Here is a 27,998-nt window from a genome sequence, read left to right as displayed (position 1 = left end):
TGGAGAAAAGAATTTTAGCTGGAGAACAGAATTTTAGTTGGAGAACAAAGTTTTAGCTGGAGAACAGAATTTTAGCTGGAGAACAATGTTTTAGCTGGAGAACAAAGTTTTAGCTGGAGAACAGGATTTTAGCTGGAGAACAGGATTTTAGCTGGAGAACAGAGTTTTAGCTGGAGAACAGAATTTTAGCTAGAGAACAGAATTTTAGCTGGAGAACAATGTTTTAGCTGGAGAACAATGTTTTAGCTGGAGAACCATATTTTAGCTGGAGAACAATGTTTTAGCTGGAGAACCATATTTTAGCTGGAGAACAGAGTTTTAGCTGGAGAACAGAGTTTTAGCTGGAGAACAGAATTTTAGCTGGAGAACAGAATTTTAGCTAGAGAACAGAATTTTAGCTGGAGAACAATGTTTTAGCTGGAGAACAAAGTTTTAGCTGGAGAACAGAGTTTTAGCTGGAGAACAGGATTTTAGCTGGAGAACAGGATTTTAGCTGGAGAACAGAGTTTTAGCTGGAGAACAGAATTTTAGCTAGAGAACAGAATTTTAGCTGGAGAACAATGTTTTAGCTGGAGAACCATATTTTAGCTGGAGAACAACGTTTTAGCTGGAGAACAGAATTTTAGCTGGAGAACAATGTTTTAGCTGGAGAACCATATTTTAGCTGGAGAACAATGTTTTAGCTGGAGAACCATATTTTAGCTGGAGAACCGTGTTTTAGCTGGAGAACAGAGTTTTAGCTGGAGAACAGAGTTTTAGCTGGAGAACAGAATTTTAGCTGGAGAACAGAGTTTTAGCTGGAGAACAGAGTTTTAGCTGGAGAACCGTGTTTTAGCTGGAGAACAGGATTTTAGCTGGAGAACAGAGTTTTACCTGGAGAACAGAGTTTTAGCTGGAGAACAGAATTTTAGCTGGAGAACAGAGTTTTAGCTGGAGAAAAGAATTTTAGCTGGAGAACAGAATTTTAGTTGGAGAACAATGTTTTAGCTGGAGAACCATATTTTAGCTGGAGAACAGAGTTTTAGCTGGAGAACAGAATTTTAGCTGGAGAACAATGTTTTAGCTGGAGAACCATATTTTAGCTGGAGAACAATGTTTTAGCTGGAGAACCATATTTTAGCTGGAGAACAGAGTTTTAGCTGGAGAACAGAGTTTTAGCTGGAGAACAGAATTTTAGCTGGAGAACAGAATTTTAGCTAGAGAACAGAATTTTAGCTGGAGAACAATGTTTTAGCTGGAGAACAAAGTTTTAGCTGGAGAACAGAGTTTTAGCTGGAGAACAGGATTTTAGCTGGAGAACAGGATTTTAGCTAGAGAACAGAATTTTAGCTGGAGAACAATGTTTTAGCTGGAGAACCGTGTTTTAGCTGGAGAACAGGATTTTAGCTGGAGAACAGAGTTTTACCTGGAGAACAGAGTTTTAGCTGGAGAACAGAATTTTAGCTGGAGAACAGAGTTTTAGCTGGAGAAAAGAATTTTAGCTGGAGAACAGAATTTTAGTTGGAGAACAAAGTTTTAGCTGGAGAACAGAATTTTAGCTGGAGAACAGAGTTTTAGCTGGAGAACAGAGTTTTAGCTGGAGAACAGGATTTTAGTTGGAGAACAATGTTTTAGCTGGAGAACCATATTTTAGCTGGAGAACAACGTTTTAGCTGGAGAACAGAGTTTTAGCTGGAGAACAGGATTTTAGTTGGAGAACAGAGTTTTAGCTGGAGAACAGGATTTTAGCTGGAGAACAAAGTTTTAGCTGGAGAACAGAATTTTAGCTGGAGAACAGAGTTTTAGCTGGAGAACAGAATTTTAGCTAGAGAACAGAATTTTAGCTGGAGAACAATGTTTTAGCTGGAGAACCATATTTTAGCTGGAGAACAACGTTTTAGCTGGAGAACAGGATTTTAGCTGGAGAACAGAGTTTTAGCTGGAGAACAGAATTTTAGCTGGAGAACAGAATTTTAGCTAGAGAACAGAATTTTAGCTGGAGAACAATGTTTTAGCTGGAGAACAAAGTTTTAGCTGGAGAACAGGATTTTAGCTGGAGAACAGGATTTTAGCTGGAGAACAGAGTTTTAGCTGGAGAACAGAATTTTAGCTAGAGAACAGAATTTTAGCTGGAGAACAATGTTTTAGCTGGAGAACAATGTTTTAGCTGGAGAACCATATTTTAGCTGGAGAACAATGTTTTAGCTGGAGAACCATATTTTAGCTGGAGAACAGAGTTTTAGCTGGAGAACAGAGTTTTAGCTGGAGAACAGAATTTTAGCTGGAGAACAGAATTTTAGCTAGAGAACAGAATTTTAGCTGGAGAACAATGTTTTAGCTGGAGAACAAAGTTTTAGCTGGAGAACAGAGTTTTAGCTGGAGAACAGGATTTTAGCTGGAGAACAGGATTTTAGCTGGAGAACAGAGTTTTAGCTGGAGAACAGAATTTTAGCTAGAGAACAGAATTTTAGCTGGAGAACAATGTTTTAGCTGGAGAACCATATTTTAGCTGGAGAACAACGTTTTAGCTGGAGAACAGAATTTTAGCTGGAGAACAATGTTTTAGCTGGAGAACCATATTTTAGCTGGAGAACAATGTTTTAGCTGGAGAACCATATTTTAGCTGGAGAACCGTGTTTTAGCTGGAGAACAGAGTTTTAGCTGGAGAACAGAGTTTTAGCTGGAGAACAGAATTTTAGCTGGAGAACAGAGTTTTAGCTAGAGAACAGAGTTTTAGCTGGAGAACCGTGTTTTAGCTGGAGAACAGAATTTTAGCTAGAGAACAGAATTTTAGCTGGAGAACAATGTTTTAGCTGGAGAACCGTGTTTTAGCTGGAGAACAGGATTTTAGCTGGAGAACAGAGTTTTACCTGGAGAACAGAGTTTTAGCTGGAGAACAGAATTTTAGCTGGAGAACAGAGTTTTAGCTGGAGAAAAGAATTTTAGCTGGAGAACAGAATTTTAGTTGGAGAACAAAGTTTTAGCTGGAGAACAGAATTTTAGCTGGAGAACAATGTTTTAGCTGGAGAACAAAGTTTTAGCTGGAGAACAGGATTTTAGCTGGAGAACAGGATTTTAGCTGGAGAACAGAGTTTTAGCTGGAGAACAGAATTTTAGCTAGAGAACAGAATTTTAGCTGGAGAACAATGTTTTAGCTGGAGAACAATGTTTTAGCTGGAGAACCATATTTTAGCTGGAGAACAATGTTTTAGCTGGAGAACCATATTTTAGCTGGAGAACAGAGTTTTAGCTGGAGAACAGAGTTTTAGCTGGAGAACAGAATTTTAGCTGGAGAACAGAATTTTAGCTAGAGAACAGAATTTTAGCTGGAGAACAATGTTTTAGCTGGAGAACAAAGTTTTAGCTGGAGAACAGAGTTTTAGCTGGAGAACAGGATTTTAGCTGGAGAACAGGATTTTAGCTGGAGAACAGAGTTTTAGCTGGAGAACAGAATTTTAGCTAGAGAACAGAATTTTAGCTGGAGAACAATGTTTTAGCTGGAGAACCATATTTTAGCTGGAGAACAACGTTTTAGCTGGAGAACAGAATTTTAGCTGGAGAACAATGTTTTAGCTGGAGAACCATATTTTAGCTGGAGAACAATGTTTTAGCTGGAGAACCATATTTTAGCTGGAGAACCGTGTTTTAGCTGGAGAACAGAGTTTTAGCTGGAGAACAGAGTTTTAGCTGGAGAACAGAGTTTTAGCTGGAGAACAGAATTTTAGCTGGAGAACAGAGTTTTAGCTGGAGAACAGAGTTTTAGCTGGAGAACCGTGTTTTAGCTGGAGAACAGGATTTTAGCTGGAGAACAGAGTTTTACCTGGAGAACAGAGTTTTAGCTGGAGAACAGAATTTTAGCTGGAGAACAGAGTTTTAGCTGGAGAAAAGAATTTTAGCTGGAGAACAGAATTTTAGTTGGAGAACAATGTTTTAGCTGGAGAACCATATTTTAGCTGGAGAACAGAGTTTTAGCTGGAGAACAGAATTTTAGCTGGAGAACAATGTTTTAGCTGGAGAACCATATTTTAGCTGGAGAACAATGTTTTAGCTGGAGAACCATATTTTAGCTGGAGAACAGAGTTTTAGCTGGAGAACAGAGTTTTAGCTGGAGAACAGAATTTTAGCTGGAGAACAGAATTTTAGCTAGAGAACAGAATTTTAGCTGGAGAACAATGTTTTAGCTGGAGAACAAAGTTTTAGCTGGAGAACAGAGTTTTAGCTGGAGAACAGGATTTTAGCTGGAGAACAGGATTTTAGCTGGAGAACAGAGTTTTAGCTGGAGAACAGAATTTTAGCTAGAGAACAGAATTTTAGCTGGAGAACAATGTTTTAGCTGGAGAACCGTGTTTTAGCTGGAGAACAGGATTTTAGCTGGAGAACAGAGTTTTACCTGGAGAACAGAGTTTTAGCTGGAGAACAGAATTTTAGCTGGAGAACAGAGTTTTAGCTGGAGAAAAGAATTTTAGCTGGAGAACAGAATTTTAGTTGGAGAACAAAGTTTTAGCTGGAGAACAGAATTTTAGCTGGAGAACAGAGTTTTAGCTGGAGAACAGAGTTTTAGCTGGAGAACAGGATTTTAGTTGGAGAACAATGTTTTAGCTGGAGAACCATATTTTAGCTGGAGAACAACGTTTTAGCTGGAGAACAGAGTTTTAGCTGGAGAACAGGATTTTAGTTGGAGAACAGAGTTTTAGCTGGAGAACAGGATTTTAGCTGGAGAACAAAGTTTTAGCTGGAGAACAGAATTTTAGCTGGAGAACAGAGTTTTAGCTGGAGAACAGAATTTTAGCTAGAGAACAGAATTTTAGCTGGAGAACAATGTTTTAGCTGGAGAACCATATTTTAGCTGGAGAACAACGTTTTAGCTGGAGAACAGGATTTTAGCTGGAGAACAGAGTTTTAGCTGGAGAACAGAATTTTAGCTGGAGAACAGAATTTTAGCTAGAGAACAGAATTTTAGCTGGAGAACAATGTTTTAGCTGGAGAACAAAGTTTTAGCTGGAGAACAGGATTTTAGCTGGAGAACAGGATTTTAGCTGGAGAACAGAGTTTTAGCTGGAGAACAGAATTTTAGCTAGAGAACAGAATTTTAGCTGGAGAACAATGTTTTAGCTGGAGAACAATGTTTTAGCTGGAGAACCATATTTTAGCTGGAGAACAATGTTTTAGCTGGAGAACCATATTTTAGCTGGAGAACAGAGTTTTAGCTGGAGAACAGAGTTTTAGCTGGAGAACAGAATTTTAGCTGGAGAACAGAATTTTAGCTAGAGAACAGAATTTTAGCTGGAGAACAATGTTTTAGCTGGAGAACAAAGTTTTAGCTGGAGAACAGAGTTTTAGCTGGAGAACAGGATTTTAGCTGGAGAACAGGATTTTAGCTGGAGAACAGAGTTTTAGCTGGAGAACAGAATTTTAGCTAGAGAACAGAATTTTAGCTGGAGAACAATGTTTTAGCTGGAGAACCATATTTTAGCTGGAGAACAACGTTTTAGCTGGAGAACAGAATTTTAGCTGGAGAACAATGTTTTAGCTGGAGAACCATATTTTAGCTGGAGAACAATGTTTTAGCTGGAGAACCATATTTTAGCTGGAGAACCGTGTTTTAGCTGGAGAACAGAGTTTTAGCTGGAGAACAGAGTTTTAGCTGGAGAACAGAATTTTAGCTGGAGAACAGAGTTTTAGCTAGAGAACAGAGTTTTAGCTGGAGAACCGTGTTTTAGCTGGAGAACAGGATTTTAGCTGGAGAACAGAGTTTTACCTGGAGAACAGAGTTTTAGCTGGAGAACAGAATTTTAGCTGGAGAACAGAGTTTTAGCTGGAGAAAAGAATTTTAGCTGGAGAACAGAATTTTAGTTGGAGAACAATGTTTTAGCTGGAGAACCATATTTTAGCTGGAGAACAGAGTTTTAGCTGGAGAACAGAATTTTAGCTGGAGAACAATGTTTTAGCTGGAGAACCATATTTTAGCTGGAGAACAATGTTTTAGCTGGAGAACCATATTTTAGCTGGAGAACAGAGTTTTAGCTGGAGAACAGAATTTTAGCTGGAGAACAGAATTTTAGCTAGAGAACAGAATTTTAGCTGGAGAACAATGTTTTAGCTGGAGAACAAAGTTTTAGCTGGAGAACAGAGTTTTAGCTGGAGAACAGGATTTTAGCTGGAGAACAGGATTTTAGCTGGAGAACAGAGTTTTAGCTGGAGAACAGAATTTTAGCTAGAGAACAGAATTTTAGCTGGAGAACAATGTTTTAGCTGGAGAACCGTGTTTTAGCTGGAGAACAGGATTTTAGCTGGAGAACAGAGTTTTACCTGGAGAACAGAGTTTTAGCTGGAGAACAGAATTTTAGCTGGAGAACAGAGTTTTAGCTGGAGAAAAGAATTTTAGCTGGAGAACAGAATTTTAGTTGGAGAACAAAGTTTTAGCTGGAGAACAGAATTTTAGCTGGAGAACAGAGTTTTAGCTGGAGAACAGAGTTTTACCTGGAGAACAGGATTTTAGTTGGAGAACAATGTTTTAGCTGGAGAACCATATTTTAGCTGGAGAACAACGTTTTAGCTGGAGAACAGAATTTTAGCTGGAGAACAATGTTTTAGCTGGAGAACCATATTTTAGCTGGAGAACAATGTTTTAGCTGGAGAACCATATTTTAGCTGGAGAACAGGATTTTAGCTGGAGAACAGGATTTTAGCTGGAGAACAGAGTTTTAGCTGGAGAACAGAATTTTAGCTAGAGAACAGAATTTTAGCTGGAGAACAATGTTTTAGCTGGAGAACCATATTTTAGCTGGAGAACAACGTTTTAGCTGGAGAACAGAATTTTAGCTGGAGAACAATGTTTTAGCTGGAGAACCATATTTTAGCTGGAGAACAATGTTTTAGCTGGAGAACCATATTTTAGCTGGAGAACAGGATTTTAGCTGGAGAACAGGATTTTAGCTGGAGAACAGAGTTTTAGCTGGAGAACAGAATTTTAGCTAGAGAACAGAATTTTAGCTGGAGAACAATGTTTTAGCTGGAGAACCATATTTTAGCTGGAGAACAACGTTTTAGCTGGAGAACAGAATTTTAGCTGGAGAACAATGTTTTAGCTGGAGAACCATATTTTAGCTGGAGAACAATGTTTTAGCTGGAGAACCATATTTTAGCTGGAGAACCGTGTTTTAGCTGGAGAACAGAGTTTTAGCTGGAGAACAGAGTTTTAGCTGGAGAACAGAGTTTTAGCTGGAGAACAGAATTTTAGCTGGAGAAAAGAATTTTAGCTGGAGAACAGAATTTTAGCTGGAGAACTGTGTTTTAGCTGGTGAACAGAATTTTAGCTGGAGAACCATGTTTTAGCTGGAGAACAGAGTTTTAGCTGGAGAACAGAGTTTTAGTTGGAGAACGAAGTTTTAGCTGGAGAACAGAATTTTAGCTGGAGAACAGAGTTTTAGCTGGAGAACAGAGTTTTAGCTGGAGAACAGAGTTTTAGTTGGAGAACGAAGTTTTAGCTGGAGAACAGAATTTTAGCTGGAGAACCGTGTTTTAGCTGGAGAACAGAGTTTTAGCTGGAGAACCGTGTTTTAGCTGGAGAGCAGAGTTTTAGTTGGAGAACGAAGTTTTAGCTGGAGAACAGAGTTTTAGTTGGACAACAAAGTTTTAGCTGGAGAACAGAGTTTTAGCTGGAGAACAGAATTTTAGCTAGAGAACAGAGTTTTAGCTGGAGAACAATGTTTTAGCTGGAGAACAAAGTTTTAGCTGGAGAACAGAGTTTTAGCTGGAGAACAGGATTTTAGCTGGAGAACAGGATTTTAGCTGGAGAACGAAGTTTTAGCTGGAGAACAGAATTTTAGCTAGAGAACAGAATTTTAGCTGGAGAACAATGTTTTAGCTGGAGAACCATATTTTAGCTGGAGAACAGAGTTTTAGCTGGAGAACAGGATTTTAGCTGGAGAACAGAGTTTTAGCTGGAGAACAGAATTTTAGCTGGAGAACAGAATTTTAGCTAGAGAACAGAATTTTAGCTGGAGAACAATGTTTTAGCTGGAGAACAGAATTTTAGCTGGAGAACTGGATTTTAGCTGGAGAACAGGATTTTAGCTGGAGAACAGAGTTTTAGCTGGAGAACAGAATTTTAGCTGGAGAACAGAGTTTTAGCTGGAGAACCAGATTTTAGCTGGAGAACAGATTTTAGCTGGAGAACAGAGTTTTAGCTGGAGAACAGAGTTTTAGCTGGAGAACCGTGTTTTAACTGGAGAACAGAGTTTTAGCTGGAGAACAGAGTTTTAGCTGGAGAACAGAATTTTAGCTGGAGAACAGAGTTTTAGCTGGAGAACAGAGTTTTAGCTGGAGAACAGAGTTTTAGTTGGAGAACGAAGTTTTAGCTGGAGAACAGAATTTTAGCTGGAGAACTGTGTTTTAGCTGGAGAACAGAGTTTTAGCTGGAGAACAGAGTTTTAGCTGGAGAACAGAGTTTTAGCTGGAGAACAGAATTTTAGCTGGAGAACGAAGTTTTAGTTGGAGAACAGAATTTTAGCTGGAGAACAGAGTTTTAGCTGGAGAACAGAGTTTTAGCTGGAGAACCGTGTTTTAGCTGGAGAACAGAGTTTTAGCTGGAGAACAGAGTTTTAGCTGGAGAACAGGATTTTAGTTGGAGAACAGAATTTTAGCTGGAGAACAGGATTTTAGCTGGAGAACAAAGTTTTAGCTGGAGAACAGAGTTTTAGCTGGAGAACAGAGTTTTAGCTGGAGAACAGGATTTTAGCTGGAGAACAGAGTTTTAGCTGGAGAACAGAGTTTTAGCTGGAGAACAGAATTTTAGCTGGAGAACAGAATTTTAGCTAGAGAACAGAATTTTAGCTGGAGAACAGAGTTTTAGCTGGAGAACAGGATTTTAGCTGGAGAACAGAGTTTTAGCTGGAGAACAGAGTTTTAGCTGGAGAACAGAATTTTAGCTGGAGAACAGAATTTTAGCTAGAAAACAGAATTTTAGCTGGAGAACAATGTTTTAGCTGGAGAACAAAGTTTTAGCTGGAGAACAGAGTTTTAGCTGGAGAACAGGATTTTAGCTGGAGAACAGGATTTTAGCTGGAGAACAGAGTTTTAGCTGGAGAACAGAATTTTAGCTAGAGAACAGAATTTTAGCTGGAGAACAATGTTTTAGCTGGAGAACCATATTTTAGCTGGAGACCAACGTTTTAGCTGGAGAACAGAATTTTAGCTGGAGAACAATGTTTTAGCTGGAGAACCATATTTTAGCTGGAGAACAATGTTTTAGCTGGAGAACCATATTTTAGCTGGAGAACCGTGTTTTAGCTGGAGAACAGAGTTTTAGCTGGAGAACAGAGTTTTAGCTGGAGAACAGAATTTTAGCTGGAGAACAGAGTTTTAGCTGGAGAACAGAGTTTTAGCTGGAGAACCGTGTTTTAGCTGGAGAACAGAGTTTTAGCTGGAGAACAGAGTTTTAGCTGGAGAACAGGATTTTAGTTGGAGAACAGAGTTTTAGCTGGAGAACAGGATTTTAGCTGGAGAACAAAGTTTTAGCTGGAGAACAGAATTTTAGCTGGAGAACAGAGTTTTAGCTGGAGAACAGGATTTTAGCTGGAGAACAGAGTTTTAGCTGGAGAACAGAATTTTAGCTGGAGAACAGAATTTTAGCTGGAGAACAAAGTTTTAGCTGGAGAACAGAATTTTAGCTGGAGAACAATGTTTTAGCTGGAGAACAAAGTTTTAGCTGGAGAACAGAGTTTTAGCTGGAGAACAGGATTTTAGCTGGAGAACAGAGTTTTAGCTGGAGAACAGAATTTTAGCCAGAGAACAGAATTTTAGCTTGAGAACAATGTTTTAGCTGGAGAACCATATTTTAGCTGGAGACCAACGTTTTAGCTGGAGAACAGAATTTTAGCTGGAGAACAATGTTTTAGCTGGAGAACCATATTTTAGCTGGAGAACAATGTTTTAGCTGGAGAACCATATTTTAGCTGGAGAACCGTGTTTTAGCTGGAGAACAGAGTTTTAGCTGGAGAACAGAGTTTTAGCTGGAGAACAGAGTTTTAGCTGGAGAACAGAATTTTAGCAGGAGAACAGAGTTTTAGCTGGAGAACAGAGTCTTAGCTGGAGAACCGTGTTTTAGCTGGAGAACAGAGTTTTAGCTGGAGAACAGAGTTTTAGCTGGAGAACAGGATTTTAGTTGGAGAACAGAGTTTTAGCTGGAGAACAGGATTTTAGCTGGAGAACAAAGTTTTAGCTGGAGAACAGAATTTTAGCTGGAGAACAGAGTTTTAGCTGGAGAACAGAGTTTTAGCTGGAGAACAGAGTTTTAGCTGGAGAACAGGATTTTAGCTGGAGGACAGAGTTTTAGCTGGAGAACAGAGTTTTAGCTGGAGAACAGAATTTTAGCTGGAGAACAGAATTTTAGCTAGAGCACAGAATTTTAGCTGGAGAACAATGTTTTAGCTGGAGAACAAAGTTTTAGCTGGAGAACAGAGTTTTAGCTGGAGAACAGGATTTTAGCTGGAGAACCATATTTTAGCTGGAGAACAGAATTTTAGCTGGAGAACAGAGTTTTAGCTGGAGAACAGAATTTTAGCTAGAGAACAGAATTTTAGCTGGAGAACAATGTTTTAGCTGGAGAACCATATTTTAGCTGGAGAACAACGTTTTAGCTGGAGAACAGAATTTTAGCTGGAGAACAATGTTTTAGCTGGAGAACCATATTTTAGCTGGAGAACAATGTTTTAGCTGGAGAACCATATTTTAGCTGGAGAACCGTGTTTTAGCTGGAGAACAGAGTTTTAGCTGGAGAACAGAGTTTTAGCTGGAGAACAGAATTTTACCTGGAGAACAGAGTTTTAGCTGGAGAACAGAATTTTAGTTGGAGAACGAAGTTTTAGCTGGAGAACAGAATTTTAGCTGGAGAACCGTGTTTTAGCTGGAGAACAGAGTTTTAGCTGGAGAACAAAGTTTTAGCTGGAGAACAGAATTTTAGCTGGAGAACAGAGTTTTAGCTGGAGAACAAAGTTTTAGCTGGAGAACAGAGTTTTAGCTGGAGAACCGTGTTTTAGCTGGAGAACAAAGTTTTAGCTGGAGAACAGAGTTTTAGCTGGAGAACCGTGTTTTAGCTGGAGAACCGTGTTTTAGTTGGAGAACGAAGTTTTAGCTGGAGAACCATGTTTTAGCTGGAGAACAGAGTTTTAGCTGGAGAACCGTGTTTTAGGTGGAGAACAGAGTTTTAGCTGGAGAACAAAGTTTTAGTTGGAGAACAGAGTTTTAGCTGGAGAACAAAGTTTTAGCTGGAGAACAGAGTTTTAGCTGGAGAACAGAGTTTTAGCTGGAGAACAGAATTTTAGCTGGAGAACAGAGTTTTAGCTGGAGAACAAAGTTTTAGCTGGAGAACAGAGTTTTAGCTGGAGAACAAAGTTTTAGCTGGAGAACAGAGTTTTAGCTGGAGAACAAAGTTTTAGCTGGACAACCGTGTTTTAGCTGGAGAACAGAGTTTTAGCTGGAGAACCGTGTTTTAGCTGGAGAATCGTGTTTTAGCTGGAGAACAGAGTTTTAGCTGGAGAACAGAGTTTTAGCTGGAGAACCGTGTTTTAGCTGGAGAACAGAGTTTTAGCTGCGTTTAAGTCAAATCTTATTATCTAATTAATGTAAAAGCCCACGGTGGCATTCACATTGTTGAGATCCTGTTCGGGCAATAAATTTCCAAACTTTTCAGATGGAGTGGTTGTGTGTCCCTGTGTGTCTCAGTGTGTCTCTGTGTGTCTCAGTGTGTCTCTGTGTGTCTCAGTGTGTCTCTGTGTGTCTCAGTGTGTCCCTGTGTGTCTCAGTGTGTCTCTGTGTGTCTCAGTGTGTCTCTGTGTGTCTCAGTGTGTCCCTGTGTGTCTCTGTGTGTCTCTGTGTGTCCCTGTGTGTCTCTGTGTGTCTCAGTGTGTCTCTGTGTGTCTCTGTTTGTCTCTATGTGTGTCCCTGTGTGTCTCAGTGTGTCTCTGTGTGTCCCTGTGTGTCTCAGTGTGTCTCTGTGTGTCCCTGTGTGTCTCAGTGTGTCTCTATGTGTCCCAGTGTGTCTTTGTGTGTCTCTGTGTGTCCCTGTGTGTCTCTGTTTGTCTCTATGTCTCTCTGTTTGTCTCTATGTGTCTCTGTTTGTCTCTGTGTGTCCCTGTGTGTCTCTGTTTGTCTCTATGTGTCCAAGTGTGTCTCTGTTTGTCTCTATGTGTGTCCCTGTGTGTCTCTATGTGTCTCTGTGTCTCCCTGTGTGTCTCTATGTGTCCCAGTGTGTCTCTGTGTGTCCCTGTGTGTCTCTGTGTGTCTCTATGTTTGTCCCTGTGTGTCCCTGTGTGTCTCTATGTTTGTCCCTGTGTGTCCCTGTGTGTCTCTGTGTGTCTGTTTGTCTCTATGTGTCCCAGTGTGTCTCTGTGTGTCTCTGTGTTTCCCTGTTTGTCTCTGTGTGTCTCTATGTTTGTCCCTGTGTGTCCCTGTGTGTCTCTGTGTGTCTGTTTGTCTCTATGTGTCCCAGTGTGTCTCTGTGTGTCTCTGTTTGTCTCTATGTGTCTCTGTTTGTCCCTGTGTGTCTCTGTGTGTCTGTTTGTCTCTATGTGTCCCAGTGTGTCTCTGTGTGTCTCTGTTTGTCTCTATGTGTCTCTGTTTGTCTCTATGTGTCCCTGTGTGTCTCTGTTTGTCTCTATGTGTGTCCCTGTGTGTCTCTGTGTGTCTCTGTTTGTCTCTATGTGTCCCAGTGTGTCTCTGTGTGTCCCTGTGTGTCCCAGTGTGTCTCTGTTTGTCTCTATGTGTCCCAGTGTGTCTCTGTGTGTCTCTGTGTGTCTCTGTGTCTCCCTGTGTGTCTGTATGTGTCCCAGTGTGTCTCTGTGTGTCTCTGTGTGTCCCTGTGTGTCTCTGTGTGTCCCTGTGTGTCCTTTTGTGTCTCTGTGTGTCCCTGTGTGTCTCTGTGTGTCTCTGTTTGTCTCTATGTGTGTCCCTGTGTGTCTCTGTTTGTGTCTTTCTGTCTCTATGTGTGTCTCTGTGTGTCCCTGTGTGTCTCTGTGTGTCTCTATGTTTGTCCCTGTGTGTCCTTGTGTGTCCCTGTGTGTCTCAGTTTGTCTCTATGTGTCCCAGTGTGTCTCTGTGTCTCTCTGTTTGTCTCTATGTGTCTCTGTGTGTCCCTGTGTGTCTCTGTTTGTCTCTATGTGTCCAAGTGTGTCTCTGTGTGTCTCTGTTTGTCTCTATGTGTGTCCCTGTGTGTCTCTGTGCGTCTTTTTTTTGTCTCTATGTGTCCCTTTGTGTCTCTGTGCGTCTTTGTTTGTCTCTATGTGTGTCCCTGTGTGTCTCTGTTTGTCTCTATGTGTCCCAGTGTGTCTCTGTGTGTCTCTGTTTGTCTCTATGTGACTCTGTTTGTCTCTATGTGTGTCCCTGTGTGTCTCTGTTTGTGTCTATGTGTCTCTGTTTGTCTCTGTATGTCTCTGTTTGTCTCTGTGTGTCCCTGTGTGTCTCTGTTTGTCTCTATGTCTCTCTGTTTGTCTCTATGTGTCTCTGTGTGTCTCTGTGTGTCCCTGTGTGTCTCTGTTTGTCTCTATGTGTCCAAGTGTGTCTCTGTGTGTCTCTGTTTGTCTCTATGTGTGTCCCTGTGTGTCTCTATGTGTCTCTGTGTCTCCCTGTGTGTCTCTATGTGTCCCAGTGTGTCTCTGTGTGTCTCTGTGTGTCCCTGTGTGTCTCTGTGTGTCTCTATGTTTGTCCCTGTGTGTCCCTGTGTGTCTCTGTGTGTCTGTTTGTCTCTGTGTGTCCCAGTGTGTCTCTGTGTGTCTCTGTTTGTCTCTATGTGTCTCTGTTTGTCTCTGTGTGTCCCTGTGTGTCTCTGTTTGTCTCTATGTGTGTCCCTGTGTGTCTCTGTGTGTCTCTGTTTGTCTCTATGTGTCCCAGTGTGTCTCTGTGTGTCCCTGTGTGTCCCAGTGTGTCTCTGTTTGTCTCTATGTGTCCCAGTGTGTCTCTGTGTGTCTCTGTGTCTCCCTGTGTGTCTGTATGTGTCCCAGTGTGTCTCTGTGTGTCCCTGTGTGTCTCTGTGTGTCTCTATGTTTGTCCCTGTGTGTCCCTGTGTGTCTCTGTGTGTCTCTGTGTGTCCTTTTGTGTCTCTGTGTGTCTCTTTTTGTCTCTATGTGTGTCCCTGTGTGTCTCTGTTTGTGTCTGTCTGTCTCTATGTGTGTCTCTGTTTGTCCCTGTGTGTCTCTGTTTGTCTGTGTTTGTCTCTATGTGTGTCCCTGTGTGTCTCTGTTTGTCTCAATGTGTGTCCTTGTGTGTCCCTGTGTGTCTCTGTTTGTCTTTGTTTGTCTCTATGTGTGTCCGTGTGTGTCCCTGTGTGTCCCTGTGTGTCTCAGTGTGTCCCTGTGTGTCTCTGTTTGTCTCTATGTGGTCTCTGTGTGTCCCTGTGTGTCCCTGTGTGTCTCTGTGTGTCCCTGTGTGTCCCTGTGTGTCTCTGTTTGTCTCTGTTTGTCTCTATGTGTGTCCCTGTGTGTCTCTGTTTGTCTTTGTTTGTCTCTATGTGTGTCCGTGTGTGTCTCTGTTTGTCTCTGTGTGTCTCTTTGTGTCCCTGTGTGTCCCTGTGTGTCTTATAGTCTCTGTGTGTGTCTCTGTGTCCCTATGTGTCTCTGTTTGTCTCTATGTTTGTCCCTGTGTGTCCCTGTGTGTCTCAGTATGTCCCTGTGTGTCTCTGTTTGTCTCTATGTGTCTCTATGTGTGTCCCTGTGTGTCTCTGTTTGTCTCTGTGTGTCTCTTTGTGTCCCTGTGTGTCCCAGTGTGTCTTTTAGTCTCTGTGTGTGTCTCTGTGTCCCTATGTGTCTCTGTTTGTCTCTATGTTTGTCCCTGTGTGTCCCTGTGTGTCCATGTGTGTCCCTGTGTGTCTCTGTTTGTCTCTATGTGTCCCAGTGTGTCTCTGTGTGTCCCTGTGTGTCTCTGTTTGTCTCTATGTCTCTCTGTTTGTCTCTATGTGTCTCTGTTTGTCTCTGTGTGTCCCTGTGTGTCTCTGTTTGTCTCTATGTGTCCAAGTGTGTCTCTGTGTGTCTCTGTTTGTCTCTATGTGTGTCCCTGTGTGTCTCTATGTGTCTCTGTGTCTCCCTGTGTGTCTCTATGTGTCCCAGTGTGTCTCTGTGTGTCTCTGTGTGTCCCTGTGTGTCTCTATGTGTGTCTCTGTGTGTCTCTGTTTGTCTCTGTTTGTCTCTATGTGTGTCCTTGTGTGTCCCTGTGTGTCTCTGTTTGTCTCTATGTGTCTCTGTTTGTCTCTGTGTGTCCCTGTGTGTCTCTGTTTGTCTCTATGTGTCCAAGTGTGTCTCTGTGTGTCTCTGTTTGTCTCTATGTGTGTCCCTGTGTGTCTCTGTGCGTCTTTGTTTGTCTCTATGTGTCCCTGTGTGTCTCTGTGCGTCTTTGTTTGTCTCTATGTGTGTCCCTGTGTGTCTCTGTGTGTCTCTGTTTGTCTCTATGTGTCCCAGTGTGTCTCTGTGTGTCTCTGTTTATCTCTATGTGTCTCTGTTTGTCTCTTAGTGTCCCTGTGTGTCTCTGTTTGTCTCTATGTGTGTCCCTGTGTGTCTCTGTGTGTCTCTGTTTGTCTCTATGTGTCCCAGTGTGTCTCTGTGCGTCTCTGTTTGTCTCTATGTGTCCCAGTGTGTCTCTGTGTGTCCCAGTGTGTCTCTGTTTGTCTCTATGTGTCCCAGTGTGTCTCTGTGCGTCTCTGTGTCTCCCTGTGTGTCTCTATGTGTCCCAGTGTGTCTCTGTGCGTCCCTGTGTGTCTCTGTGTGTCTCTGTTTGTCTTTATGTGTCCCAGTGTGTCTCTGTGTGTCTCTGTGTGTCTCTGTGTTTCCCTGTGTGTCTCTGTGTGTCTCTGTGTGTCTGTTTGTCTCTATGTGGTCTCTGTGTGTCCCTGTGTGTCCCTGTGTGTCTCTGTGTGTCCCTGTGTGTCCCTTTGTGTCTCTGTGTCTCCCTGTGTGTCTCTGTTTGTCTTTATGTGTGTCCCTGTGTGTCTCTGTTTGTCTCTGTTTGTCTCTATGTGTGTCCTTGTGTGTCTCTGTGTGTCTCTGTTTGTCTTTGTTTGTCTCAATGTGTGTCCATGTGTGTCCCTGTGTGTCTCAGTGTGTCCCTTTGTGTCTCTGTTTGTCTCTATGTGGTCTCTGTGTGTCCCTGTGTGTCTCTGTGTGTCCCTGTGTGTCCCTTTGTGTCTCTGTGTGTCTCTGTTTGTCTCTATGTGTGTCCCTGTGTGTCTCTGTTTGTCTCTGTTTGTCTCTATGTGTGTCCTTGTGTGTCCCTGTGTGTCTCTGTTTGTCTTTGTTTGTCTCTATGTGTGTCCGTGTGTGTCCCTGTGTGTCTCAGTGTGTCTCTGTTTGTCTCTATGTGTCTCTATGTGTGTCCCTGTGTGTGTCTGTTTGTCTCTGTGTGTCTCTTTGTGTCCCTGTGTGTCCCTGTGTGTCCATGTGTGTCCCTGTGTGTCCCTGTGTGTCTCTGTTAGTCTCTGTGTGTGTCTCTGTGTCCCTATGTGTCTCTGTTTGTCTCTATGTTTGTCCCTGTGTGTCCCTGTGTGTCCATGTGTGTCCCTGTGTGTCTCTGTGTGTCCCTATGTGTCTCTGTTTGTCTCTATGTTTGTCCCTGTGTGTCTCTGTGTGTCCATGTGTGTCCCTGTGTGTCTCTGTGTGTCCCTATGTGTCTCTGTTTGTCTCTATGTTTGTCCTTATGTGTCCCTGTGTGTCCCTGTGTGTCTCTGTTAGTCTCTGTGTGTGTCCCTGTGTGTCCCTATGTGTCTCTGTTTGTCTCTATGTTTGTCCCTGTGTGTCCCTGTGTGTCCCTGTGTGTCTCTGTGTGTCCCTGTGTGTCTCTGTGTGTCTTTGTTTGTCTCTATGTGTGTCCCAGTGTGTCTCTGTGTGTCCCTGTGTGTCTCTGTGTGTCTCTGTTTGTCCCTGTGTGTCTCTGTGTGTCGCTGTGTTTCCCTGTGTGTCTCTGTGTGTCTTTGTTTGTCTCTATGTGTGTCCCAGTGTGTCTCTGTGTGTCTTTGTTTGTCTCTATGTGTGTCCCAGTGTGTCTCTGTGTGTCTCTGTGTGTCCCTGTGTGTCCCTGTGTGTCTCTGTGTGTCTTTATGTGTCCCTGTGTGTCTTTATTTGTCCCTATGTGTCTCTGTTTGTCTCTATGTGTGTCCCAGTGTGTCTCTGTGTGTCCCTGTGTGTCCCTGTGTGTCTTTATGTGTCCCTGTGTGTCTCTGTTTGTCTCTATGTGTGTCCCAGTGTGTCTCTGTGTGTCCCTGTGTGTCCCTGTGTGTCTTTATGTGTCCCTGTGTGTCTCTGTTTGTCTCTATGTGGTCTCTGTGTGTCGCTGTGTTTCCCTGTGTGTCTCTGTGTGTCTTTGTTTGTCTCTATGTGTGTCTCTGTGTGTCCCTGTGTGTCCCTGTGTATCCCAGTGTGTCTCTGTGTGTCCCTGTGTGTCTCTGTGTGTCGCTGTGTTTCCCTGTGTGTCTCTGTGTGTCTTTGTTTGTCTCTATGTGTGTCTCTGTGTGTCCCTGTGTGTCCCTGTGTGTCTTTATGTGTCCCTGTATGTCCCTGTGTGTCCCTGTGTGTCCCTGTGTGTCTCTCTGTATCCCTGTGTGTCCCTGTGTGTCTTTATGTGTCCCTGTTTGTCTCTGTGTGTCTCTGTGGGTCCCTGTGTGTCCCAGTGTGTCTCTGTTCGTCCCTGTGTGTCTCTCTGTATCCCTGTGTGTCCCTGTGTGTCCCTGTGTGTCTCTGTGTGTCCCTTTGTGTCTCTGTGTGTCCCTGTGTGTCTCTGTTTGTCTCTATGTGTGTCCCTGTGTGTCTCTGTTTGTCTCTATGTGTGTCCTTGTGTGTCTCTGTGTGTCTCTGTTTGTCTTTGTTTGTCTCAATGTGTGTCCATGTGTGTCTCTGTTTGTCTCTATGTGGTCTCTGTGTGTCCCTGTGTGTCCCTGTGTGTCTCTGTGTGTCCCTGTGTGTCCCTTTGTGTCTCTGTTTGTCTCTGTTTGTCTCTATGTGTGTCCCTGTGTGTCTCTGTTTGTCTCTTTTTGTCTCTATGTGTGTCCTTGTGTGTCCCTGTGTGTCTCTGTTTGTCTTTGTTTGTCTCTATGTGTGTCCGTGTGTGTCCCTGTGTGTCTCAGTGTGTCCCTGTGTGTCCCTTTGTGTCCCTGTGTGTCTCTGTTTGTCTCTATGTGTGTGTCCCTGTGTGTCTCTGTGTGTCTCTGTTTGTCTCTGTTTGTCTCTATGTGTGTCCTTGTGTGTCTCTGTGTGTCCCTGTGTGTCTCTGTTTGTCTCTATGTCGTCTCTGTGTGTCCCTGTGTGTCCCTTTGTGTCTCTGTGTGTCTCTGTTTGTCTCTATGTGTGTCCCTGTGTGTCTCTGTTTGTCTCTGTTTGTCTCTATGTGTGTCCTTGTGTGTCCCTGTGTGTCTCTGTTTGTCTTTGTTTGTCTCTATGTGTGTCCGTGTGTGTCCCTGTGTGTCTCAGTGTGTCTCTGTTTGTCTCTATGTGTCTCTATTTGTCTCTATGTTTGTCCCTGTGTGTCCCTGTGTGTCCCTGTGTGTCTCTGTTAGTCTCTGTGTGTGTCTCTGTGTCCCTGTGTGTCTCTGTTTGTCTCTGTGTGTCTCTGTTTGTCTCTGTGTGTCCCTGTGTGTCCCTGTGTGTCTCTGTGTGTCCCTGTGTGTCTCTGTGTGTCTCTGTGTGTGTCCCTGTGTGTCCCTGTTTGTCCCTGTGTGTCTCTGTGTGTCGCTGTGTTTCCCTGTGTGTCCCTGTGTGTCCCTGTGTGTCTTTATGTGTCCCTGTGTGTCTCTGTTTGTCTCTATGTGTGTCTCTGTGGGTTCCTGTGTGTCCCAGTGTGTCTCTGTTTGTCCCTGTGTGTCTCTCTGTATCCCTGTGTGTCCCTGTGTGTATCCCTGTGTGTCCCTGTGTGTCCCTGTGTGTCTCTGTGTGTCCCTGTGTGTCCCTTTGTGTCTCTGTGTGTCCCTGTGTGTCTCTGTTTGTCTCTATGTGTGTCCCTGTGTGTCTCTGTTTGTCTCTATGTGTGTCCTTGTGTGTCTCTGTGTGTCTCTGTTTGTCTTTGTTTGTCTCAATGTGTGTCCATGTGTGTCTCTGTTTGTCTCTATGTGGTCTCTGTGTGTCCCTTTGTGTCTCTGTTTGTCTCTGTTTGTCTCTATGTGTGTCCTTGTGTGTCCCTGTGTGTCTCTGTTTGTCTTTGTTTGTCTCTATGTGTGTCCGTGTGTGTCCCTGTGTGTCTCAGTGTGTCTCTGTTTGTCTCTATGTGTCTCTATGTGTGTCTCTGTTTGTCTCTATGTGTGTCTCTGTTTGTCCCTTTGTGTCCCTGTGTGTCTCTGTTTGTCTCTATGTGTGTCCCTGTGTGTCCCTTTGTGTCCCTGTGTGTCTCTGTTTGTCTCTATGTGTGTCCCTGTGTGTCTCTGTGTGTCTCTGTTTGTCTCTATGTGTGTCCTTGTGTGTCTCTGTGTGTCTCTGTTTGTCTTTGTTTGTCTCAATGTGTGTCCATGTGTGTCTCTGTTTGTCTCTATGTGGTCTCTGTGTGTCCCTTTGTGTCTCTGTTTGTCTCTGTTTGTCTCTATGTGTGTCCTTGTGTGTCCCTGTGTGTCTCTGTTTGTCTTTGTTTGTCTCTATGTGTGTCCGTGTGTGTCCCTGTGTGTCTCAGTGTGTCTCTGTTTGTCTCTATGTGTCTCTATGTGTGTCTCTGTTTGTCTCTATGTGTGTCTCTGTTTGTCCCTTTGTGTCCCTGTGTGTCTCTGTTTGTCTCTATGTGTGTCCCTGTGTGTCCCTTTGTGTCCCTGTGTGTCTCTGTTTGTCTCTATGTGTGTCCCTGTGTGTCTCTGTGTGTCTCTGTTTGTCTCTGTTTGTCTCTATGTGTGTCCTTGTGTGTCTCTGTGTGTCTCTGTTTGTCTTTGTTTGTCTCAATGTGTGTCCATGTGTGTCTCAGTGTGTGTCCATGTGTGTCTCTGTTTGTCTCTATGTCGTCTCTGTGTGTCCCTGTGTGTCCCTTTGTGTCTCTGTGTGTCTCTGTTTGTCTCTATGTGTGTCCCTGTGTGTCTCTGTTTGTCTCTGTTTGTCTCTATGTGTGTCCTTGTGTGTCCCTGTGTGTCTCAGTGTGTCTCTGTGTGTCTCTATGTGTGTCCCTGTGTGTCCCTGTGTGTCCATGTGTGTCTCTTTTAGTCTCTGTGTGTGTCTCTGTGTCCCTATGTGTCTCTGTTTGTCTCTATGTTTGTCCCTGTGTGTCCCTGTGTGTCCCTGTGTGTCTCTGTTAGTCTCTGTGTGTGTCTCTGTGTCCCTGTGTGTCTCTGTTTGTCTCTGTGTGTCTCTGTTTGTCTCTGTGTGTCCCTGTGTGTCTCTGTGTGTCCCTGTGTGTCCCTGTGTGTCCCTGTGATTCTCTGTGTGTCTCTGTGTGTCTTTGTTTGTCTCTATGTGTGTCCCAGTGTGTCTCTGTTTTTTCCCTGTGTGTCTCTGTGTGTCGCTGTGTTTCCCTGTGTGTCCCTGTGTGTCCCTGTGTGTCCCTGTGTGTCTTTATGTATCCCTGTGTGTCTCTGTTTGTCTCTATGTGTGTCTCTGTGGGTTCCTGTGTGTCCCAGTGTGTCTCTGTTTGTCCCTGTGTGTCTCTCTGTATCCCTGTGTGTCCCTGTGTGTCCCTGTGTGTCTCCCTGTGTCTCCCTGTGTCTCCCTGTGTGTCTCTGTGTGTCTCTGTGTGTCCCTGTGTGTCTCTGTGTGTCCCTGTGTGTCCCTGTTTGTCTCTATGTGTCCCTGTGTGTCTCTGTGTGTCCCTGCGATGGACGAGCTGTCCAGGGTGTACCCTGCGTGTCGCCTGAAGCCAGCTGGGATAGGCTCCAGCTTCCCACCACCCTAAACTGGATTAAGCGGTTCAGAAAATGAATGAATGTTCGGCCATTTTTATTATTCTTCCGCCAAACTTCTGCGCGCTACTCCTCCTGCGCCGTTCAGGTTACTTCAGTCATTTACATCTCAAACCCTGCAGCTCCTTCAGGAGATGTGTGTTACGACTTTTGTTGTTTAAAATCTTTGTAGTTTTTGAGGTATTTAGCATTTTGTAAAAAATTAATTCAGCCTTGTAATTGGATGAAAGTCTTTCAAGCCCACTGTTCATTGGACGTTGCAAAAGTTCAGCTCTGTGATTGGTCGGTTTTTGGGTTTCAGAGCTCTGCACCAGTTTGCAGTGTCCGCTTCATCAAGTCCCGTCCCCATCGTCTTTCCTGCAAAATGTTTGGCACGCTGCTCCTCCTACACCGTTTGTCTCACTTCAACCATTCAGATATCAAACCGTTCAGCTCATTCAGGAGATATGTGCTACAACTTTTGCTTTTTCTAACATGTAAACTTTTCAAGTTATTCTCATTTTTGCTAAATGTTAAAATCCTCTCCAGTGATTGGACAAAACAGCGATTGGTCCATTTTGTGCACCGATACACAGGTACACATATAAGGCACGGGTTCAAATGCAGCATTTAACATGAAGCTCTACTTATTTGGTGGCTGTTGCTTGTGTGATTGCATTGAGTGTTGCAAACTGCTGCATGTGAGCTACTGGTTTCAGCTGCGCACTTCAAGGAGCAAGGGAATTTATTTTAATATGTCGCAGTTCAATTTTAAGGTTTAGTTCCAACAATGCTCCCTGCAACATTTCAACACTTTGATTAAACCTGAACACATCAAAACAAAGTTCTTCACATTGAACAAAGTCTTTCAGATCTTCGCTGGAGTTTAGTTCGGACTCACACAAGTTTTTACAATCCTGCTGGAAGTGGGAAAACGGCGTTCCCGTCCCAACTGGGAAAAGTCTGAATGCTTTTTCCAAGATGGAACTAAGAGTACCAGTGGTGTAGAGAGCAAGGCAGAGTGCTTCAGTACAGAAGTTTGTGGGTTCAAATCCCAATGTGGGGCAATCAGAAAAAATGTCAGTTGTGCTTTTTTTTCCAATTCCTTTTACTTATGGAGTTTCAGTTCAATCATTCAGCATAGTTTAAAAAAATGAGCATTCACAGTTGTTTCACTGATCACTGTTTCTAGTTTGTTGTTAAAAATGGTTTTGTTTTGGTGTCTTTTAACTTCACTGAAACAACTTCTGGTTTTTTCCCATGAGACTGAAGCATTTAAATCGACTTGCTGTGTACGTACGATGCAGCTTCTCATGTTCATCACAGCGTCTGAATGAACCAACCGGTGTGTGAAGCTTTGAAACGGGGCGGTGGGGAACCGTGTCGGACAGCACACGCCTTTCACTACCAGGATTTTCACTCGGCCCTGCAGTCCCCCTCCCTCTGCCATGGTTAATCACTCACTTACTGACCTGCTGTTCTAGTCTATCTTTGGCAGAAACATGCCGAGCCACATTTTCATAGTCTTCCAGTTCTGACAGACACAAGGATGGTGCTGACTCTCCATCCGGCTCGGGCTTCGGCGCCCGGTGCTACTCGGTGCCCCGTTGTGCCTGGGGGTTCCTACCTGGGGGTTCCTGCCTGGGGGTTCCTGCCTGGGGGTTCCTGCCTGGGGGTTCCTACTTGGGGGTTCCTACCTGGGGGTTCCTACCTGGGGGTTCCTGCCTGGGGGTTCCTGCCTGGGGGTTCCTGCCTGGGGGTTCCTACTTGGGGGTTCCTGCCTGGGGGTTCCTACCTGGGGGTTCCTACCTGGGGGTTCCTGCCAGGGGGTTCCTACCTGGGGGTTCCTACCTGGGGGTTCCTACTTGGGGGTTCCTGCCAGGGGGTTCCTACCTGGGGGTTCCTACTTGGGGGTTCCTGCCTGGGGGTTCCTGCCTGGGGGTTCCTGTCTGGGGGTTCCTACCTGGGGGTTCCTGCCTGGGGGTTCCTACCTGGGGGTTCCTGCCTGGGGGTTCCTACCTGGGGGTTCCTGCCTGGGGGTTCCTACCTGGGGGTTCCTACCAGGGGGTTCCTACCTGGGGGTTCCTGCCTGGGGGTTCCTGCCTGGGGGTTCCTACCTGGGGGTTCCTACCTGGGGGTTCCTGCCTGGGGGTTCCTGCCTGGGGGTTCCTGCCAGGGGGTTCCTACCTGGGGGTTCCTACTTGGGGGTTCCTGTCTGGGGGTTCCTACCTGGGGGTTCCTGTCTGGGGGTTCCTACTTGGGGGTTCCTGTCTGGGGGTTCCTACCTGGGGGTTCCTGTCTGGGGGTTCCTGCCAGGGGGTTCCTGCCTGGGGGTTCCTACCTGGGGGTTCCTGCCAGGGGGTTCCTGCCAGGGGGTTCCTGCCTGGGGGTTCCTGTCTGGGGGTTCCTACCTGGGGGTTCCTGCCTGGGGGTTCCTACCTGGGGGTTCCTACCTGGGGGTTCCTGCCAGGGGGTTCCTACCTGGGGGTTCCTGCCAGGGGGTTCCTACCTGGGGGTTCCTGTCTGGGGGTTCCTACCTGGGGGTTCCTGCCAGGGGGTTCCTGCCTGGGGGTTCCTACCTGGGGGTTCCTGCCTGGGGGTTCCTACCTGGGGGTTCCTGCCTGGGGGTTCCTGCCTGGGGGTTCCTACCTGGGGGTTCCTGCCTGGGGGTTCCTGCCTGGGGGTTCCTGTCTGGGGGTTCCTGTCTGGGGGTTTCTCTGCTCTGGGCTCGGGGGACGGCAGTGCTCTCTGCTTTGGCTGCCTGGGCTCTGTGTTTGGTGGGCCTGTTGGTCCCAGGGTCGCTCACCGACACTTCATGGTCGCGCTACTTTGACTAGCATTCAGTTGATCCTTGATTCAATCCAGCTTTATTTGTACAGCGCCACTTCACAACAATGTTGTCTCAGGACACTTTACATCCACATCATTTCCAGCCAGTTCATACATATCCTATAACAGAAACCAACTGACTGCATCGAGTCATGACTTGGATCCAATCCTCCATCCTGAGCTGCACGAGGCGACAGTGGGAAGGAAAAAACTCCCCTTTAACAGGAAGAAAACCTCCAGCAGAACCCGGTTCAGGGAGGGCAGCCATCTGCCTCGACTGGTTGGGGTGGAGAGGACAGGAAAGACAGAACAACATGTACAACTGCACTTATTCAGGAAACCTGCGGAAAAAAGGAGAAATAAGTTAGAGACGCAATATTGTCATATATTTATACATTAATATATTAGAGAAATAGAGCGAGGTACTTCTCAGTGCATCAGGTAACATCCCCATTGCTACATAAGTAATGGATGGCTAGACTACCCATAACTATAAGAGCAATGAGCAGAACCTGGACAGTTGGGTCCCGTACATGTAGACTCCAACTCAGGAGATGCTCATATCCTAACTATAAGAATCATGGAAAAAGAAGGTTTTCAGCTCCATCTTAAAGGTGTGGAGGGAGTCTGCCTCCTGAACCCACGGTGGGAGCTGGTTCCATAAGAGAGGAGCCTGATAGCTAAAGGCCCTTCCTCCCATAGTACTCTTTGAGACTCTGGGAACCACCAGTAAACCTGCAGTCTGAGAGCCAAGTGCTCTATTTGGAAAATATGGAACTATAAGATCTTTTATGTACAATGGAGCTTGGTCATGGAGAGCTTTATATGTGAGGAGAAGAATTTTAAACTTTATCCTGGATTTAACAGGGAGCCAGTGTAGAGAGGCTAAAACTGGTGAAATATGATCTCTCCTGCTAGTCCTCATCAGAACCCTCGCTGCAGCATTTTGGATCAGATGGAGACTTTTCAGGGCATATTTGGGACAACCCATAAATAAGGAATTGCAGTAATCCAGTCTGGAAGTAATAAAGGCATGGACTCATTTTTCTGCATCTTTCTGAGACAAGATGCTCCTAATTTTTGCAATATTACGCAGCTGGAAGAAGGCGGTTCTAGAAACCTGTTTTAAATGTGAGCTAAAAGACAAGTCCTGGTCAAGAATGACTCCAAGATTTCTCACAGTGGTACTGGAGGCCAGATTAATGCCATCCAGATTAATTACATAACTGGATCATTTGATGGCATGACCTCAGGTTGCACATTCACATGCGCACGCCTACAAACGTGTTCATCTTTGCAGCTACTTCCTACTAAATGTTGCAGATGTTTATCTGTTAAGTCTCTGCAGGTATGTCTGATAACGGCTGTGTGTGGGCATCTACTTTCCTTTTTTGCATGTTGTTATTACTCCACCTTATATGTCTTGTTATACCGTAACACCTACTGTTTTCTGAATACTGTGTTTTTAGCAGATTAGACATGCTCTTTTCTCTTCTTTCTTTTCATTTTCTCTTTTCTTTTGTTTTCTTTCCTCTCAGTTTCTTTTCTTTCTTCTCTTTTTCTTTTCCCCTGTCAAGTCCAGCACTGCCACATCAAGTCAGATGATGATTACAATAAAAAAATAATAAAAATATTCAGAAGATCAAGATAAGCCGTATAGATGACATGTTTCCCTGGACAGAGCAAATCTGTCTGACAATAACATGGCGCACAGACTGCCGTACTGTAAAGCTGGACAGGACAGGTTAAAAAAAAAAAGAGATTTTTTAAGTTTTTATGTTATTTTTGTTTCTTTGGTTGCTGCTTGGTAGAAATTAGATCAGCAAGCTGTATGCAGGTTGTGTAAATTCTTCATGTCATGAATGTACATTAGAACAGGCAGAAGATGAAAGTACGACCCCACGAACATTTTCATAACCTGGTAGTTCTCGTGTTTAAGGACCAGAGAAGAAGATAGTTCACAACGTGTTACCGGCTGCAGCTGAGAGCACGGGATCCTCTCAGATGAAAACTTCTTCATGTCTGGAAGAAATTTGGCCACTGATGGCTACACTGACTCTTCCTGACTCACTGCCTTACAGAACTTTCTGCTCTCTCTGCTATCTGGACCCGGTCAGAACTCCCCTCCCCTGTTAGATCCCACCAGAAAGTCTCATCAGACCAGAAGACTTTGTTCTTTCCTACTGATGGGAAACCTGGTGCATCTTTTTGGTCTGGCATGATTGTCTTTGTCAGGTGTTTTCTGTCTCCAGCGCTCCCTCGTGGTCCAGACACCTGAAGAATCCGGCAGACCCTTGTTACCTGTAGGAAACTGCAGGTACTGACAGACAGATACTGAGGTCTCCTGGAACAATGACTGGATCCTACAGGCCGGCTGGATGAGGACAGTTTTAGGGTTTTAACGGCTCATTCCTGGACTCACTCGTCTGTTTGTTCTCAGCTCGGGACATCCAGGCTTGGGAGTACGTTCCTCTCGGACCTTTCCTGGGGAAGAACTTCGGGACGACCATTTCCCCCTGGGTCGTCCCAATGGAGGCCCTGCTACCTTTTGCAGAACCCAACCCAGTCCAGGTGAGCTGAGACAGGTATCCAGTAGAGACTTTGTTTAACCACGATGGAGCGTAGTAACGTTGAAGATAGCTGATCTTTTAGGTGTGTGTGTGTGTGTGTGTGTGTGTGTGTGTGTGCGTGTGTGTGCGTGTGTTACGACCTGTGTGTTACGACCTGTTTGGTGACATGTTGATGTAAATGATCAACAGAAAATGGTCATTCATGACAACTGAAAGTCTTTAAGTCATGCCGCAGATGCTCAGGTGGACTGAGGTCTGGACAATGCCTCTGTTGTTCCAGAACCTTGAACCCAGCCAGGGTTTCTTCATCAGGAGGATGAGGGTCATCGTCCTGCTGGAAGGTGGACCTCTGTCCAAGCCTCTGATTAAACTGTTATATTTTCGATGTTTCCTGGATGTCTCTTCATCCATCGTTCCCTCCGTTCTGACCGGAGACATCCCCCACCATGATGCTGCCACCACCATGCTTCACTTTGGTTTCTTCAGCGTTTAGTCTCCTCAAGTTGACTCTCCTCCAGATGTTTGGAGAGACTCCTGCATGTCAACCTTTCTGCCAGTGATGTCTTATTCTGTCCACTTGTCCATAAAGTCCAACTGATAGTGATCGTCCAGACTGATCCAGCAGTCCCTCCTTCCCCGAGTTCTGGTCCCCGAGTTCTGGTCCCCGAGTTCTGGTCCCCGATGTCTGGTCCCCGAGTTCTGGTCCTCGATGTCTGGTCCCCGAGTTCTGGTCCCCGAGTTCTGGTCCTCGAGTTCTGGTCCCCGAGTTCTGGTCCCCGAGTTCTGGTCCTCGATGTCTGGTCCTCGATGTCTGGTCCCCGAGTTCCGGTCCCCGAGTTCCGGTCCTCGATGTCTGGTCCCCGAGTTCTGGTCCCCGAGTTCTGGTCCTCGATGTCTGGTCCCCGAGTTCTGGTCCCCGAGTTCTGGTCCTCGAGTTCTGGTCCCCGAGTTCTGGTCCTCGAGTTCTGGTCCCCGAGTTCAAGTCCCCAATGTCTGGTCCCCGATGTCTTTTCCCCGAGTTCTGGTCCCCGATGTCTGGTCCGGTCTCTGGGTTCTGATCCATGAGTTCTTGTACCTGGATTCTTGTCTCTGGGTTCTGGTCCCTGGGTTCTGGTCTCTGGGTTCTGGTCCCTGGGTTCTCTTCTCTGGGTTCTGGTCTCTGGTTTCCGGTCCTTGGGTTCTGGTCTTTGGGTTCTGGTCCATGAGTTCTCTTCTCTGGGTTCTGGTCCCTGAGTTCTGGTCCTTGGGTTCTGGTCTCTGGGTTTTGGTCCCTGGGTTCTCTTCTCTGGGTTCTAGTCCCTGGGTTCTGGTCCCTGGGTTCTCTTCTCTGGGTTCTGGTCCCTGGGTTCTGGTCTCTTGTATCTGGTCCCTGGGTTCTGGTCCCTGAGTTCTTGTCCCTGGGTTCTGGTCCCTGGGTTCTGGTCCATGAGTTCTCTTCTCTGGGTTCTGGTCCCTGAGTTCTGGTCCTTGGGTTCTGGTCTCTGGGTTCTGGTCCTTGGGTTCTGGTCTCTGGGTTCTGGTCCCTGGGTTCTCTTCTCTGGGTTCTGTTCTCTGGGTTCTGGTCCCTGGGTTCTGGCCCCTGAGTTCTCTTCTCTGGGTTCTAGTCCCTGGGTTCTGGTCCCCGGGTTCTCTTCTCTGGGTTCTGGTCCCATGATGGTGGTGGTGGTGATGATGATGGTGGTGGTGGTGATGATGGTGGTGGTGGTGGTGTTGGTGAAGATGATGGTGGTGGCGGTGATGATGGTGGTGGTAATGATGGTGGTGGTGGTGATGATGGTGGTGGTGATGATGATGGTGGTGGTGAT

At 45.0% G+C, this 27,998-nt stretch overlaps 1 protein-coding gene across 1 annotated transcript in view; it reads left to right on the top strand.

The window, feature by feature from the left end:
* Positions 1-27,998, top strand: part of fah (fumarylacetoacetate hydrolase (fumarylacetoacetase)) — a 140,409-nt gene that overhangs the window by 88,692 nt on the left and 23,719 nt on the right. Inside the window, exon 10 of the mRNA XM_079238633.1 lies at positions 26,064-26,194. Within this exon, the coding sequence (XP_079094759.1) occupies positions 26,064-26,194 (131 nt within the window). The remainder of the gene's footprint in view (positions 1-26,063; positions 26,195-27,998) is intronic.

This window comes from Telmatherina bonti (genome assembly GCF_933228915.1).
Source record: "Telmatherina bonti genome assembly, chromosome: 1".
NCBI classification, from domain to species: Eukaryota; Metazoa; Chordata; class Actinopteri; order Atheriniformes; family Telmatherinidae; genus Telmatherina; species Telmatherina bonti.
Note: the sequence above shows the minus strand (reverse complement) of the source record. Positions and strands in the feature narration are given on the sequence as shown.